The following is a 19059-nucleotide window of genomic DNA, read 5'->3' on the forward strand; positions in this document are numbered from 1 at the left end:
CCTTTGAATGTTCCTATTTAATAAATCTTACAGGTGTTAATACTACACTTATTACTACACTTCCCTGCACTGTTTTTTTCTGATCAACCAAAAGCTACCCTCATCTCTACAAGATAATTGATAGTAGGTTACTACTATATGAGACCTGCTATTATAAATCACGAGGCCCCATACCACCTACCTGACACTCACCCACATCTGAACACTTATAAAATTAGGACCTGTGGTTGTGTTCATACGGCCAGTCCATCCTCAGAATAACAGACAGCTCCAGCTGCACAGACAACCCGCTCATTGCCACTGTATGGGCCAGAGAACACATGTGAATTAGTCCTTACATTTTTAAAAATTATTTTTTACAGTTTGTTATTTTTTATATTTTTTTAAATTATTTTCGACAATTTTTTTTTACAACTCTGTTGGGGTGGAGGGGGCTTGCTGGAAATATCAGGGGACTAAACAGACCCCTGACATCTCACCTTTCAGACAGAGAAAGGAATTGAGGAAACAAATTCTTCAATTCTTTTCTCTGCAGCCTCAGCAGCACTGCAGATGAATGAACAGGAGACGGAATCACCTGTTCATTCATAAAAATAGCATTAAGCAGCAGCAAAGTGCCAAAAGACGCCCAATATATAGCGCTTCAATAGGTAAGATCTCTGCTAGTGCTATATAGATAAAGAAAAAATCTCTAAGCACTATAGTATTTAGCAATGCTAATGGGTCACTCAAACAATACAAATCAGTCAATAAACCATTAATTATAACATAAAATAGAAGAATGGGTAGCCCATTTGCTAAACATTGAAACTAGCACTAAAAGGAATGCCGCTGACCAAATATGGAGGGGAGGCTCCATCTATAAACACAAGGAGTGAAGGGAAAAAGAGACCACCCAAGCTCATAGTGCTGTATAAGGCCCCTTTCACATGAAAGGACCAATCGGGTTCACCTGTCTGTTTTTCAGATGGACCTGATTGGACATCCATTGCCCTCTATGGAGCGGCAGATGTAAAGAGACATGTGTCCATTTGCACCTGCCTGCATTGGATCCGATCCACTAAAAACAGATAAATGGAGGACCATTTCCCATCTGCCTAGTGAATCAGATCAGATAACAGTTGGATGTAAATGGACAGGCGGTCTGTTTACATCTGACCACTCATAAAGGACAGTGGGCTGTGTCTGTGTCCACTTTGCATAAGCAGATAAGCAGTATGGAGACAGACCTGTCATCCACCTGGTTAGTGGGGATCAGCTCTGGTGGAGTCCACCCTGTGTGAAAGGGGCCTAAAAGGTCAAAAGCTTTATTAAAACTCCAATAGTTCTACTCACATACAAGAGCATAAACAGAGCACTACAGCACGGCAGATTGCTGTACCCCCCCCTCCCCCCCCACACACACACACACCTTCCTCCGCAAGAATCATCCTCCCTTTCCTGCTGCCTGCATTTGATTCCCCATGCTCTCCAGACCCCCCTGTGTGCCAGGAGGATTGGTGGTACCCCCTATCGGTAGCCCTATATGAAACAAAATGGTAGAGCGGTCTAGGAGATAACATTTTATAAGGTTAACACAGAGGCTGCCACCAGTGATTTTATCCTTTAAAAATGCTATTTGTCTAGATTCCATACTGGGTCACACCAGATGCAGCCCAATGTGTTTTTATTCCACAATAAAAACACATGGACAATGTTTAACATGAATTCCAATGGCCCTTCTCACCAGTGGAGTGCAATCCAGTGCATTCAACAAACACAGAACATTTTGAACATGAAGAAAAAAATACACTAGAACGCATTAAAAATGCACCAGAAGCGCAATGTTCCAGTGCTTTCTCCAACCCTGAAATAGCAGTAGGTACTACCTGATCACATACAATTTAGGACCAGGAACCACATCATCAAGATGGGACACTGCCTCTGGTTCTGCTTTGTACTTGGATATAATGAATGTGAGATGAATAGAGACAAGGCCAATTGAAGACAGACAAGAAGAATTAATTTAGGGGGTCAGTGGTGACAAATAGAACCAGAGGGGAGGAAGAGTAAGTATTATGCCGTATACACTTGACCGGACTTTTCGACAGCAAAGGTCCGACGGAACTAATCCGCCAGACTATTCGATTGTGTTTAGGCTGCATCGGACCTTTGCTGTCGAAAATTCAGACGGACTTCAGAAATAGAACATGTTTCAAATCTTTCCGACGGATTTGAGTCCGGTCAAAAAATCAGGTCGTCTGATGGATGAACAATGACGCAAGGGCAGCTATTGGCTACTGGCTATGAACTTCCTTATTCTAGTCCGGTCGTACGTCATCATGTTCGAATCAGTCAGACTTTGGTGTGATCGTATGTAGGCAAGTCCGTTGCATCGGAACTCAGTCTAAAGTCTGTCAAAAAGTCCTTCGGAGTTCAGTCCGTCGAAAGTCCACTCGTGTGTACACGGCATAACTCTGTTTTCTACTATCTCCTAAAAAAATGTGTAATATATTCTTCATCACCTGGAAATGTGGGCATTTAATTATTTGATAACAGCCAAGAGCTAAGCTTCAAAGCAGTTAGGTAGAGTAGCTTGCTTCCTTCCTATACGGAGAAGCAGTAACTGCAATTAGCAATGGGCATATATGAAAACGGAGGCTGTTAGTAGAATATATATCTGTTTAAATATATATTTCTGCTTCTTCAATTGGACTTTAAGGCCAACCCTGTGCTTGGCTCTCTCAGAAGTCTGAGGATTTATCTGTATTTCTAGTATTACCGTTACAGTGTAGGAAATGTTAATGCAGATGCAAAGAGATATACATGTATAAGCTAAAAGATCTCTGGAAGGATTGCAGCTCGGATACTTTTGCATGAACACCTATTAAAAATTCATACTGCTACCTATTTATGTTGCTCGGCACATTTCTTCTTTTTCTGCTTGATTAACAAGTAAAGCTGTCGGCTTGCCCTGAAGTAACAGTGATACATTAGTAAATGCTCAGTAATCGCTAACATTCCATGGAAGCTGGCTTTTCAGATAGCTGCCAGTGCTGGCTCTTGTTCTTTAAATTTTTCCAACATGTGTATCATTTACGGGCAGAACGTCAGTTATGACTTCAATTAAAACAAGAACGACAATCAGATAAAGCCGTTATTGTGTTAGAAACATCTAATTTGCATGAAAGTCTCTTGAGCACGTTGAGAATAGATTATACTGATTAGTGGGAGATTAAATCAGCTGATTATTTTAAAATGTTCTTGTTTTTAATTATTTCACAACCTCTCAAGAAACCCTGGGAGCTCAACATGTCTAAAATGAGCATCTCATGCAAATAGTAACTGGGATAACATAGTCCTAAGGGGCAGCTACATTGTATGCTTGAGAATGTGGTCATATACAAGACATGATTTATAACAGGAACCTAAAGGCAAAATATCTAAACAAATATAAAGATTTGCCTAATTTTGGACAAACTGGTACCATGGTTCTGAGTATGCAGGTTTAATAAAAGCTGAATTCCATGATGAAACTACCTAATCTTAAAACCATCCCACTTCTAACACCTCTAGTCCAGTCACGTGATCATCTTTTCTCTCTCAGCTAACAGTGGCTTCATGGGAGAGGAAGAAGCTCCAACAACGGTTGGCCCATAGTAAGCCTATAGGTCAGTGGTTCTCAACCTTCTAGTGCCGTGACCCCTTGATAAAATTTCCCAAGTTGTGGGGACCCCTAACAGTAAAATTATTTTCATTGGTCGCGTTTGATGGCATAGTGGTGGCAATTGATGGGCACAGTGGTGACAATTGATGGGCACAGTGGCTGCACAGTGGCGATGTTTGCTGGCACAGTGGTGACAATTGATGGGCACAGTGGCTGCGTTTGGCACAGTGGCAACAATTAAAGGGCACGGTGGCTGCATTTGATGGCACAGTGGCGGCGTTTGCTGGCACAGTGGCGACAATTGATGGGCACAGTGGCTGCATTTGATGGCACAGTGGCGGTGTTTGCTGGCACAGTGGCGACAATTGATGGGCACAGTGGCTGCATTTGATGGCACAGTGGCGGCGTTGCTGGCACAGTGGCGACAATTGATGGGCACAGTGGCAACAGTTAAAGGGCACAGTGGCTGCGTTTGATGGCACAGTGGCAGCATTTGCTGGCACAGTGGCGACAATTGATGGGCACAGTGGCTGCATTTGATGGCACAGTGGCGGCGTTTGCTGGCACAGTGACGACAATTGATGGGCACAGTGGCTTCGTTTGCTGGCACAGTGGTGGCGTTTGCTGGCACAGTGGCGACAATTGATGGGCACAGTGGCTGCATTTGATGGCACAGTGGCGGCGTTGCTGGCACAGTGGCGACAATTGATGGGCACAGTGGCAACAGTTAAAGGGCACAGTGGCTGCGTTTGATGGCACAGTGGCAGCATTTGCTGGCACAGTGGCGACAATTGATGGGCACAGTGGCTGCATTTGATGGCACAGTGGCGGCGTTTGCTGGCACAGTGACGACAATTGATGGGCACAGTGGCTTCGTTTGATGGCACAGTGGTGGCGTTTGCTGGCACAGTGGTGACAATTGATGGGCACAGTGGCTGCATTTGATGGCACAGTGGCGGCGTTGCTGGCACAGTGGCAACAATTGATGGGCACAGTGGCTGCATTTGATGGCACAGTGTAAGCGTTTTAATGGTTTTTTTTCTGATTTTTTTCAGTTTGTTTGTTTATTATATATAAACGTCCCGGTTGGTTCCTCAAAAGTGGTTATTCTGTGCCAGTGCTAGATACAAAGTGTATAGCACCCAAACATGTATCTAGCACTGGCACGGAGGAACCAACTGGGACGTTTATATAGTAATGATATGTATTGTTCCATAATAAAAAAAAATTTGTCATGTCAGCATTTACTTTTAAAAAATCTATGTCTTGATTGCCCTGGTGACACACAGTGCAAAATGCTTTTATAATTGCTGTCTGACTTACCAAAAATCACAGGTGTTCTTCAGCTTCCCTCTTGGTACACTCGTCTGCAGCAAGCGGACTTCGGTGGGTGTAAAAAGATATCTGCTTGCCGACTTCTAAGTGTAGCCTTACTGCAGATGAGAGTACCAAGATGGCGGTGATGGAACATCACTTCCGTGCTGTCTCTCCTCTCCAGGAAGTGACATCTCACTGGCTGAGACGGACAGACTCCGGCAGTAATTTCGGGTCCACCTCGGCCAGCATTCGTGACCCCCTGGCGAATCCACAATCGACCCCCCAGGGGGTCACAACCCCCAGGTTGAGAACCGCTGTATAGGTAATGTCACCGCTTAGGCATTTCAGCTGCTGCCAGAGCACTCCCTCCTCTCTCCTGTAGCTGGCTACTGGCTGATACAGTGAAGATCATGTGGCCAGAGTGGTCTGAGAATAAGTAAGTATGTACATTTTTCTTCTACAGGGTAGTTAATAGGTGTCAGAAGAGGGGTAGAAGCAGTTTTAAGACTAGATAATTTTGATCATCCATATACATCCATTTTTCTATATGCATGAATGGATGGATGAAAAACGTACAAATGGTCCATATGTGTGAAAGGGGCCCTAGACCCCTTTCACACATGTGGACCGTTCGTTTTATCAGTTCAGTCACGTTTTTTCAAAGAAAAAAACGGATAAAGTTTACATCAGTTTTTCATCAGTTTTCATCCATTTTTGCAACAGTTTTTTACATCCTCCAGCTACAGTCTTTAACTACTTGAGCCCCGGAGCCATTTTTTTGCAAAACGGACTGTTTATCCATTTACATCTGTTTTTCATCCGATCCGTTTTTTTTAGCGGAGGAAAAATAGGGTTTTAATCGATTCCAAAAAACAGATGTTGACGGAAGCAGATGTGAACGGATGTAAATAGATGATCATCCATTTACATCCAATTTCCCATAAAGATGCATTGATGACTGTTTTACAGTCATCAACAGATGTATAAAAAAAAGGACAAATGATCTGCATGTGTGAAAGGGGCCTTAGTCACTTCCGGTTTTGGCTCTTTGTTTACAAACCATTACAGATGAGAGTTCCAAAGTCTAATAGTTGTCAATACCTTGTAATAGTAATAAAGATGGTAAAAAAAAATTAAGGGGACAGTGTTCCCATGCACAAATTTGAACACATACACAGGTCCAGCATCCATACGTAAATACACAACACAGCATAACATCACTTTTTATATTTTACCAAAATATATTATATATGTTTATGTATATTATTATGCATATTATAGGGTTTAATTGTTTTTTTTGTGCCCTAAAATTCATAAACCGGTTCCGGACTGCCTTCTGCACATTTACTGCTGCAAGGCGGCCCGGCTGCGTGACAGGACGTACCTGCACATCGCTTCGTGCAGTAGCCTCTGGGGGCATGTACGCGCTGATTGGACAGAGGGGGAGCCAATCAGCGGGCCTGGCGCCCACTCGCGATCTTTCCCCAGAGAGGCAGAACGACTATCTGCCTATGTAAACAAGGCAGATTGCCGTTCTGACAGGGGAGAACATAAATATCTTGTGTTTTTGATAATCTCTGTGATCCCCAGTCAGAACAACCTCCACACAGTTAGCAAGTACCCCTAGGCACACGCTTAACCCTTTGATTGCCCCTGGTGTTAATCCCTTCCCTGCCAGTATCATTAATACAGTAACCGTGCATATTTTTAGCACAGATCACTGTATTAGTGTCACTGGTCCCCAAAAAAGTGTCAGTTAGGTGAAGTTTCTATCAAAAAAAAAAGATGATTTTTACATGTGTGTGAGAAATGTCAGAATTGGTTTTGAAGTGGTTACAAAATGTTTTGAATTATTTTTGGGTACACTGTGTGAATGGGAACACATGGCATATATAATATGTATTGTGGGTGTTTATTAGACATGTGCACACTGAAATATTTCGTTTCGGAATTTCGTTTTCGTCCGAAAAATAAATTTATTTAGTTACTCCCGAAATTCGTTTTTATTTATTTCGTTTTTCGTTAAAAATTGCATTCGTCCGAAAATCCAAATTAGGGTCGAATCTGTCATTGAAGGCTTATGGTGTCTGTCGAATGTTCACAGAAGATTCGACGGAGCAGCTAAACTGTACGACGCTGTATAGTTTACCTGCTCCGTCGAATCTTCTTTGAACATTCGACAGACACCATAAGCCAAAGTACATGTGTACTTAGTTCTAGCTATTTTACTGCTCCTCTTCTTTGGTTACAATCAGCCAATAACATTCATCATCATCATTATTTTTATTTATCTTTTCTCCCCTACGTCGAATCTTTTCTCCCCTACGTCGAATCTTTTCTCCCCTACGTCGAATCTTTTCTCCCCTACGTCGAATCTTTTCTCCCCTACGTCGAATCTTTTCTTCCCTACGTCGAATCTTTTCTCCCCTACGTCGAATCTTTTCTTCCCTACGTCGAATCTTTTCTCCCCTACGTCGAATCTTTCCTCTCTATGTCGAATCTTTTCTCTCTATGTAGAATAATCTTGGACTAATAGAGTTAAGGTTAGGCACATTCGACCACAGGTTTGATGGACACAGATTGTTATTGTCATCATCATGTCGAATCTCCTATCTATATCGAACTGTTGTAGCAACGAAAACGAAAATAAAGCATTTGTTTATGTTGGATCTTTCGTTTTTCGGATTCTGCACTTTCGTTATCGTTTGTTAAAACGATAACGAAAATACCTGAAATTCGGACGAAAATGCATTCGGACGAAAACGAATGCACATGTCTAGTGTTTATGAAGTGTGAGTGCAAAAGCTGAAATACACTAGCATTTTCATGGGTTCAGGTTGATGAAATCTGTCATTTTATATGTGTGCTGTATTTGTAAATAAGAAATCTGATGCTAGCAGTGCAGCAGTGTGTGATTTTTTTTCTTCTTGGTACTGATGGATTTGCAAGAGATCCTTGGATTTAATGGGTTTGCCATTTGAAAACTTGTGCCCCTAAAAATTTGCAGACTTACCCAATACCCTCACTATAAAAGGGTGAGTTCACAAATGCCTTATTGTCATTCTATGTTGATAGGGAGAGCTTGTTTAGGTAAAGCTGCTCTGCTATACTGTTAATTTAATTTTGGCATTGGTACATGTACCCCATGGCAGTGATCAGTTTCCCACGCTTTTCATTTGGCAATAGTTTCCTTACTGGCCTTACAAATTGTCAGCTTAGAAAAACAAAATATATTTCAATGGGTTTCAATGCAAAGTTTGCAAACTTCTAAATTAATTAAATTCAGCAAATACTTTTTGAAAAACAATATTTTTCAAAATGAATGTTTAGGAGAGTTTGTATTTTTTTTCCCTTCACTGCATCACTTGAAGTATTCCAAAAGTATGAGTCAGAATAGGCATACTGGTTTAGTATGCTGTATGAGACCTGTGTGTGAATGGTGAGATTTCACTTTAGGTTAAAACTGTAACTTTTATTTAAGTGTGGGAAATCATTTCATTTTATATCACATGAAAAGTTACTTAACAATTCTGTGCCTCTAAGAAAGACCAAAATAGTTAAAAGTGCAGCTGTATTTGTAGAGAAGAGAATTATTGAGAATGATAGCAAGATTAAACTCTTGCTCTCATTACAGAACTCTAGAATTACTATTTAAGTACCTAATTAAATTGCTATTGGATATGGTCAGTGAAAGCAATATGAGATGAAACAGTACAACAATTATTGTGCTGATATAGGTATAAAATGACAATTGTATCAAGGGGAAGAAAATCAAATTTTATTTATGCAATTTCATTTAAAAGAACAGATTTAGTATTGGTTACTTAGCTTTTGGGTAATTCAACATCATTGTTCAAAACCACATACCAATCACAAATGTGACATTTTGTTACAGTGTTCAAATCATAGAGCATTCTTGTAACTCGCAATTCCTGATTTCATGACATATTGCTTTGCAGTTAAAGACATCCTCATAATATAATTTTTAAATGTATTGTGTTCTTAAGACAGTAAAAAGTGAATTGTATTATAACAGTTTAGATAGATGATGTTTAATAATTCCAAACCTTTGGTTCCACTCTGAAAACGGCAAATATCAAATATGCTTATTGCATTGTACTGCAAGTAATCTAATGGAAACATAATTTAAATAGCATATACAGTCATCATATGTGGAGGAGACACAGTGGTTTAGTGCATTCCAAAACAAGAAAAAAGGCAATATCTATAATGTCATTAAAGGTACCACACCCTAAACTGAAGATATATAGAGGAACTCTAATAGGAAAAAACTAAGACTTCAAAGGTACCAAGTCATAACAATATTAGGTAAAATCATGTATGTTTATTCATATCATAAGAAGTATTGGATAAAAAACACTTGTTAAATGCTGTTTCACTTATGTATAGACTTAAAGAACATTAATCAACCCCAGGTACCCCAATACATATTATAGTATATTTAATTAATTCACACTACATTTTTCAATTATTTGATTAAAGTAAGCATTGGGTTATCTTAAAATCAATGTGTTTCTTGGATTAATGCCAGCTTCTTTAGGACTAATAGGGGGACAGTAATCTGTAAAGCAAATCCCAGCATATTTGTAACATACAGTATCAGACAATAGAATATGATTTTGTATAGAATTAAAATATCCTACCTCCTGAACAGCAATAACCCAGTTGTTAAAAACAAGGCATCCCAGCGATGAGTGCATACAATTACCCAGCATGTTACCACAAAGGAGGGGCCTCATCAACCAGGCAAACAGGGGGCCGACTGGACCAAAAAGGCCTCATATATCACAATAATATAGAAAATATATAATGTTGTAAAAATGCTTTGTGGTAAAATATTCAAAGCCCATATAAGATAACATAATTATAAAGTATCTTAGGGTCTCATATAAAGTACTATACTATCATGTAAACTTATATCTAGGACATAAACTATCATGGCGGTGTGGTGGTTACAATAGCTTTGAGAATTCTTTATTATCTGTTAACAATAGGAGGTACGTTATTACTTTAATTACCACTTCCCGCCCAGCCACCGCAGTTATACTGCGGCAGGTTGGCATAGCTGCGCGAGCCATTGTAGCTGTACATCGGTTCTTTAAGATGCTGTAGCAGGCATGCGTGCGTCAGCAGCATGTCCCCAGAGTTGATGCGTGTGTCTGGCGGGTGCGATCACCACCGGGCACATGCAATCACTCATGACAGAGCGAGAATCGGGATCTGTGTGTGTAAACACACAAATCTCGGTTCTGTCAGGGGAGGAGACAGATTGTGTGTTCCTACTAAGTAGGAACAACGATCTCTCTCCTCCTCTAGTCAGTCACATTCCCCCTTCAGTTAGAAACACACATAGGGAACACAGTTAACCCTTTGATCACCTCCTAGTGTTAACCCCTTCCCTGCTAATGACATTTATATAGTAATCAGTGGTTATTTTTAGCTCTGATCACCGTATAAATGTCACTGGTCCCAAAAGTGTCAAAAGTGTCTGATGTGTCCGTCGCAATGTTTCAGTCCTGATAAAAATCGCAGATCGCCGCCATTACTAGTAAAAAAAAAAAATAATGCCATAAATCTATCCCCTATTTTGTAGACGCTATAACTTTTGCGCAAACTGATCTATATATTCTTATTGCGATTTTTTTTTTTTTTTTACCAAAAATATGTAGAAGAATACATATCGGCCTAAACTGATGAAGAAATCTTTTTTTTTTAAATTGGGATATTTATTATAGCAAAAAGTACAAAATATTGCGGGGTTTTTTTTCAAATTTTTTGCTCTTTTTTTGTTTATAGCGCAAAAATAAAAACCGCATAGGTGATCAAATACCACCAAAAAGGACATACATTTTGTTTTGGTATAACGTCGTACGACCGTGCAATTGTCAGTTAAAACAACACAGTGCAAAAAATGGCCTGGTCAGGAAGGTGGCAAATCCTTCCGGGGCTGAAGTGGTTAATGTTTGAGAAAATTAATTTTGCTGACCCTTATTTTTACAACTAAACTTCTAGTTTATGTCCTACATAAAAGTTTACATGGCAGTATATTACTAAATAAAGATATATTTATGCATTCTTGGGTACATCAAATGTAAAGATAATGGCAGTTCTGTCTAAAACTTTGAGCCAAAATAACTTTTAATGGCTTGTAAATGTATACCAACAATGGACAAGGAGATATTGTATGGAAAAATGCATTCCATGATCTTTTAGGGGTTCTCAGTTTGCTAGTGATTATAAGGATTTTCCTGGGGATCACTTTCTTTAGGTTCCAGAACAACAACAAGCTGATTTTTTTTTACCCTACATGCCCACTATAGATGGCAGAATAATTGTCATTTAGCTCTTAAACACAAGATGACCAAATGCTTAATCAATAAGACATAACTTTAAGAACCACCAGAGAGTACAGATATAACCTGAAACATCTGGCCTCACGGTGTACAGAATGAGAAAAGGTTGCATGGTTCACACGACAGACAGTCCATCAATATTTGTGCAGCGATTTCTTTAAGGTCTATTGTTATGTTATAATGAACTTATTAAATTTAAAATTTGGGCTCATTGGGAGAGATTATAAAGTTTAGATCTTGATACCATATCCCAGAAAAATGTTTAATCCATGGAGCAGAAGGGAGGAAGGGAATAACTAGATAAGGAAAATAAATCTTGGGATGAGTAATGGGTGGAAAATGAGAAGGAAAATAAATAAATAGGGAAGCACAAGACAACAGAAGTGAGTAGGATGATCAGGTCCAAATTTCTTTTGAGTTTTAATACCTCTTTATTAATTTCAACAAGAGAAAAACATGTTTTGACAGGTCCTTGGGTACTTGAGCAAGTTCATATACAAAGTAAGTGGTATATGGGAAGAAGTAAAACAAATGAAAGTAGCAAGTGTACCGTATTCTACATAGAGAATTATCAATGTATTGGACATGTCACAGGGAGGAGTAAGGACTGAAGACAAATCATTTTTTTTAAAACATGGATTCCTCCTTCTTATTAAATCAGTGATCATCACTTAGAGGGTTATTTACTAAAACTGCATGGTGTAAAATCTGGTGCAGCTCTGCCCAGAAACCAATCAGCTTCCAGGTTTTTTGTCAAAGCTTAATTGAGCAGGCTGAAGATAGAAGCTGATTGGCTACCATGCATAGGTGCACTAGATTGTCAGTGCACCAGTTTTAGTAAATCTCCCTTATGTGTATGTGCTTCTTAGCAAAAGAAAACAGTATAACTTTGCAACAAAAAGAGCTGTGCTACATGGGCATTTAAAGGGTATGTCATAAGAATCCTATTGTAATGTATGTAACTGATGACATATGAAAAATGGTGCAAACAACATTGTTTTTTAACATAAAGTTACAGAAAGTGAGTATCTACTATGTACTTTGATTTTTACTAAGGTGTCAGTAGTGATATATTGATTGTATCAATGATACAGTTGCTGTATTTACAAACATACAGGGTTATAAATACCATACATGTAGTATTTGTGATGAATTCAAATGTAATAAAAAGCATTTTATGCATTTTTGCTGCAGGCAACTTACAGGCTATTGAGGAATCTGACATTACTGGTTTATTTTAGTACTGTCATAATCCAAAATGTTCCATGAACATGCAAACATGACATTTGATATCATATTTAAATAAGATGCAATTTATATAAAACACGCAACAAAAATCAATAACAGAAGATACTCTATTTGGCTAAGAGTTTATGATTAACTGACCATCTTTATGAGCTTGTTGGACATTAATTTGTTGGCATCATTTCAGCAGTCTGCACTCTTATGGAAAGGCTTTTTACAAGCGTTTAGCCAGTGATAATTTGTGCTGATTCAGTCAAAATAGCACTTTTGAGGTAAGGGTACTGATGTTGTACGAGAAGTCATGGCACCTAATTGAAATGTAACAAAATTCTTACCTAATCATGCAAGGTCTGCAAATGTATATTCTAGCCAGATGAGGGAGCCCTCCACAAAATGCATAGCAATATAAACAACAAAGAAAAAAATGGATATGGGCTCTACCTTTCCCCTGGACCTCCAAGTAGAACAAACATGTATCAAAAATGTTATGTGAAAATGCATGAAGCATTTATCAAGACTGCACTCAACAGAGTAAGATCACATACAGTATCTTTATTGACTCTTAAAAATCACATACAGATCACATACAAGAAGACTGCAAACAACATGGCTCATAATTGCACTGCAGTTCATCCTAAAGGTGTTCAATAAGGTTGAAGTCTGGGCCCTTTACAGGCCACTTTACTTTCTCCACACTAAACACATCAAACAATGGATCTGGCTTTGTACACAGGGGTGCAGTCATGCTGAAACAAAAAGCTGTCTTCCCAAAATTGTTGCTACCTGGTTGGGAGGAATGGGAGTACATTAATTGTCTAAAAATACCTTTCCCCTTCTATAGAAACACTTAAACTGAATAATTTGGATGGAAGTCTGCATACTTTTGACCATATACTGTGCCTATTAAAATCGCAGTGTGTTTTTAAAGAGGCAAATCAAGTCCTTGTTTTACAAATGGATATGTTGCAACAGTATTAGTAACAAAAATTATTTGAAATTATACTTGTGACAAAGTTATAAAAAAGGAGCTGAATAATTATTATTTCAAGATTCTGATTAATCACTATAGGCAAGCGTTAACTGTAGTTTTGCATTTGCACATATGTTCTAAGAGAAAGAGTGGCATTAAATCACACTTCACTGATTGTTTGACTGCTTCAAAAGCTGTAGCTTTGGCACTTTGATATTTCAGGTGCTACAGGAGATGTAAAGAGGTTCATAGGCAAAATGCCAACTTCAAACTTGTCAGAAGGAAGGGCAGAGACCAAAAAAGATTGCAAGTTTACAGCGTGTTCTTACTTTTCGGGTAAAATATATCTCAGGGTAAAGCAGGCTACCAGCAATCATTATAAGTACTTAAATATTTTTTGATTGAGTTCCCTTTTTAGAAAAGGTTAATTATGAAATTTTGTTTCAATTTAATTTATGCAGCACAACTTACAATAATCTAATGGAGGAAGCATCTAAGATGGAGAAGATAAAGTTCAGATACATTGTACAAATTTACGGAATTTGCATTGATCCACTTGGAATCGTGATGGAGTTTATGGAAAATGGATCCCTTGAGAAGCTAATCCCGACACACACCCTCAGCTGGCAGCTCAAATTTCGTTTCATCCATGAAATAGCGCTAGGGATGAACTTCCTCCATATAATGAACCCACCATTACTCCATTTGGATCTAAAGCCTGGAAACATTCTTCTGGATGAACATTTACATGTTAAGGTAGGTTATTGTCTAAAGCTGATTTAGTTTCTTTAGGATTTAAATAAACAAAATGCATACACTGCAGACATATTTTCTAAATACGTGGCAACATTTTGTAAATTACTATATACTGTACATCGCAAAAGAATCATGAAGGTGTTTCATTTTTTTGAAGATGGTATTGGAGATTAAAGTTCTATCTCTATCTGACTCATCTCACTCATTCCTCAACTATACTCATACTAACTATACTAACTTCAATACACTGACTTTATACCAACTAAAAAATAAAGTGTATGCATTGCCAAACGAAAATATTACATATCTTGTGGAGTGCTCAAAAACATTCATAATGTGCTCAGTGAAATTTATGCGTGAGCACTCTGAAAAGAAAATCATACCTGTTGCTCCTGGCAAAAACCCAGCTAGGGTGTCACCTCCATTTGCAGAATGATAACCCTGACACAATACCATTAAAATGGCAAGCTGTCTTGTCACCTGTCACCAGCTTCGGCTATTAACAGCAGCACACCAGGATAATATGCAGCAACTGAGTACATGTCCACATAGGAGTGACAGGGAATTTCAACACAGATTTTCTAGCCAACTGAAGTCTCAGCGACTACTTTTGGGGTTTAGAGAACAAACCCAGATGGGTAAAATCATTAACTGTTGTCAGAAATTGAGAAACTTTTAAAAGTTTTTGGACTTAGAGAGCAGTTTACCAACAAAGCCATGCCACATAGCAGTAAGGTCTGACACAGCTTTCATTTTAAACAAAGCCATATCACACAGTGATGGGGAATATTTTATTTAAACTATTTTTGCCCAGCAGTGCCATATGGTGAAACTACAGTCCAATTTCTACTAAAGTGCCTTTGCAGAAAAATCAAGCAAGGCTATGCTCCCACCTATGATAACAATAGAATAGAACATGCTTTGTTACCATGGAAATTGACAATTCTTCATTCTCTTTTGATTCACTACAATTCCATTCCATTCTTTCAGCCCAAAATCATACAGTGTTGAAATCATGCAGTCTTAACCTCCATAAGATTTCTACAGCATGCCCCTTCTTAACCAATGAAACCACCAAGTTACCTATTCACATCCTTGTTATCTCTTACCCCGACTATTGCAACTCCCTTCTCATTAACCTACTTATACACAGGTGGCTATCCCTTCTTCAATCCATCATGAATTTTGCTGCCAAACCCATCTATCTTATCCACTACTCCATTACCACCACCCCACTCTGCCAATTTCTCCACTGGCTTCAGATTGTTTGAATGAGATTTGAAATATTAACAACAACATACAAATTCATTTACATTACAACCATCTACATTATCAATATTGTCTCAAAAATATCACAAACTGTCGTCTCAAGACCTCTTGCTCTCTAGCTCCCTTGTCTCTTCCTCCCATGGTCACATTCAGAGCTTCTCCAGAGTCTATCACATCCTCTGGAGTGCCCTACCTCAAGCTGTCTGGCTATCTCCTGTTGTGCACACTTTTAGGTGATACCTGAAAACTCATGACTTCAGGGAAGCTTAGCCAACCTCTTCCTAACAACTGAACTTTAGTCATCAACTAATCCACACACAGTTATCACCTTTTGAACAATATTATTAGATTATAAACTCTTAAGAGCAGGGCCCTCCTAACCCTCTTGTCTTAAATTATATTGTAACTGTTCTGTCTCCCTTTTTATTGTAAAGTGCTAAGCAAACATGTGGCACTATATAAATCGTGTATAATAATAATACTAACCAATAAATATATAACTGAAGAAATACAAGCATTCCCTGAGTAAATAATACCTTTCTGAATACTAATGAATGCATTATGGGGAACCACTGACATTTTTGACCCATCATCATTTCTCTATCTGACAATTTTAAAGTGGAACTAAACCCTTCTGTTCTCCTATACCACAAGGAAAGTGCCATCTTAGCCCCTGTTCAGATCTGTAGTTGCCTGACCAGCTATGGCATCAGCCATTTGAAGTCTTGAAAGATAGAAGGATAGGTGGCATAAATGCACTTGCAACTGTGACAGTTATCACCTGAGGCATGCCTTGCATGTAGCATAAGAAGGCATAATGTAAATGAAAACACTGCATAACACCACATTGGTATATTTGTTTAAATATTTATTAACATTTATAGAACATTTCTAGATTGGGCTTTTGGGTAAACAGTTACAAGGGTGGATTTGTTTCTGATTTAAATGGATATTTAAAATCCCCCTCATATATATCAGTCAGTTGGAAATAGCTATATAGAACTATAGCAAAACTGCAGATAAATACAACAAAATTTGTAAAATACAGTTTACAGTGCAGTTTCCTTGTTTCCAAAGACTTTGTCTTGTTACTCTGCCTTCTTTTACAGGCAAATATCTTAGGAATGACATTGAGGTGGATTATATTGACAGATAATATGTTTGCATTTTTTACATGTTCACATGTACATGTTAGTCCCCTAGGCTACAGCAGTGACATATAATTTCAGCTGTACTCATATCTCCAGTTGTAGAGATGAAAACATATATTGTACTGTAAGGGATAAGATGACCTACAAAGCTTTGCTCTGTATTATGTTGCACATATTTATGAAGGCAGAACCATGCTTTAGATGATTTGCATTGTAAAATGAAATTAGGATTTGTTATTTCTGCTTTTTAAACATAAGCTCCAGTGCAAGTATAAATACATGTAATCATCACTATTAGAGGTGCACTGAAATTTCGGCCGCCGAAAATTATCAGCTGAAAACTGTGTTTTTTCATTTGGCCGAATAAAAAAAACAGCCGATACTGAAATTGGGCGTGGTGCGCCCTGGGTGCAGCAAATTGCGGGAGTGTCATCCTGGCATGCCCAGTCCTCTCCTCCCTTCTCCTCCCCTCGCTGCAATCTCTGTGTTTCATGGAGCAGAATTGCCCGGCCGCAGTAACAATGTCCCGCCACCTGCGATAGGCGGCACACTGATCCAATGGTGGGACATTGAATCAGCGTGATGTGATTACAGGAGGCGGGACATTGTTACTGTGGCCTGGGCAATTCAAATCCAGCTCTGTGACACTTGAAGATCGCCGCTGATGCGGGCACAGGCAGGCTGCATATGATGGGCACTGGTAAAGCTGCTAGGCACTGGCAAGCTGCATATGATGGGCACTGGTGGGCTGCATATGACGGGCAATGGTGAGGCTGCTGGTCACTGGCATGCTGCATATGATGGGCACTGGCAGGCTGCATAGCTGCATATAATGGTTACTGGTGTGGCTGCTGGGCATTGGCAGGCTGCATATGATGGGCACTGGTGAGGCTGCTGGGCACTGACAGGCTGCATATGATGGGAACTGGTGAGGCTGCTGGGCACTGGTAGGCTGCATATGACGGGCACTGGTGGGACTGATGGGCAATGGCAGGCTGCATATGATGGGCACTGGTGGGGCTGCTGTGCACTGGCAGGCTGCATATGATGGGCACTGATGCAGGCTGCATATGATGGGCACTGGTGCAGGCTGCATATGATGAGCACTGGCAGTCTGCATATTATGGGCACTGGTGAGACTGCATATGATGGGCACTGGCAAGGCTGCATATGATGGGAACTGGTGATACTGCTGGGCACAGGCAGGTTGCATACGATGTGCACTGGTGAGGGTGCTGGGCACAGGCACTAGTGAGGCTTCTGGGCATAGACAGGCTGCATGTGATGGGCACTGGTGAGGCTGCATGTGACGGGCACTGGTGAGGCTGCATGCGACAGGCACTGGTGAAGCTGCATGTGACAGACATTGGTGAGGCTGCATTGATCTCTTGTATCATGTCTGCTACAGGTGCACCAAATGGAAATTTTGCTAATACTATTAGCAGTGTGTTTAAGTTTAAGTAAGAGACTGCAGACATGATACAAGAGATAGTTAGAGACTGAGGACATGATACAAGAGATGGTTGATGGCCAACAATAAATTAATATTAATTTAATCTGATGATGTTAATTAAAAAGTTGAATATAATACAATTATATATAAAAATACATATATTTTTTTAAAACTATAATTTTCGGTATTGGTTTTCAGCCTAGTACATCCTTCATTTTCTGTTTCAGTTTCGGCACCAAAATTTTCATTCGGTGCACCCCTAATTACTATAAAGTTATTAGAGGGACCTTTTCGCATACCTTCATGCTTTTATAGGTGAAAAAATACAAAGGGCAATGTTGAGATATAATATAAAATAACCCAAGCAACCAATTAATCCTTTTTTTCTCATGTCAGATTGCTGAAATATTAATACTAATAGTTTGCTGTATTGGTCATTTAATAGTTTTCTATTTTGAATAAGCCTGTTTATACATTATACTACCATTTCACAATCTGCTATACCTTTACTATTGCTAATTAGGAGAGGTGATGTCCATGTTGTATTTTAACCACTTCAGCCCCGGAAGAATTGGCCCCTCAATGACCAGAGCACTTTTTACAATTTGGCACTGAGCTGCTTTACCTGGTAATTGCGTGGTCATGGATTGCTGTACCCAAACTAAATTTGCGTCCTTTTTTTCCCACAAATAGAGCTTTCTTTTGATGGTATTTGATTAACTCTGCGATTTTTATTTTTTGCGATATAAACAAAAAAAGACAGAAAATTTGGAAAAAACATTACATTTTCTACTTTTTGTTATAAAAAAAATCCAATAAACCAAATTTTAGTCATATATTTAGGCCAAAACGCATTCAGCCACATGTCTTTGGTAAAA

The 19059-nt window shown here is 39.1% G+C and overlaps 1 protein-coding gene across 1 annotated transcript in view; it reads left to right on the top strand.

Moving 5' to 3' along the window:
• Positions 1 to 19059, top strand: part of ANKK1 (ankyrin repeat and kinase domain containing 1) — a 153536-nt gene that overhangs the window by 86565 nt on the left and 47912 nt on the right. The window contains exon 2 of the mRNA XM_073603093.1: positions 14014 to 14308. Within this exon, the coding sequence (XP_073459194.1) occupies positions 14014 to 14308 (295 nt within the window). The remainder of the gene's footprint in view (positions 1 to 14013; positions 14309 to 19059) is intronic.

The sequence above is a fragment of the Aquarana catesbeiana genome, linkage group LG10, assembly GCF_042186555.1.
Source record: "Aquarana catesbeiana isolate 2022-GZ linkage group LG10, ASM4218655v1, whole genome shotgun sequence".
Lineage (NCBI taxonomy): Eukaryota > Metazoa > Chordata > Amphibia > Anura > Ranidae > Aquarana > Aquarana catesbeiana.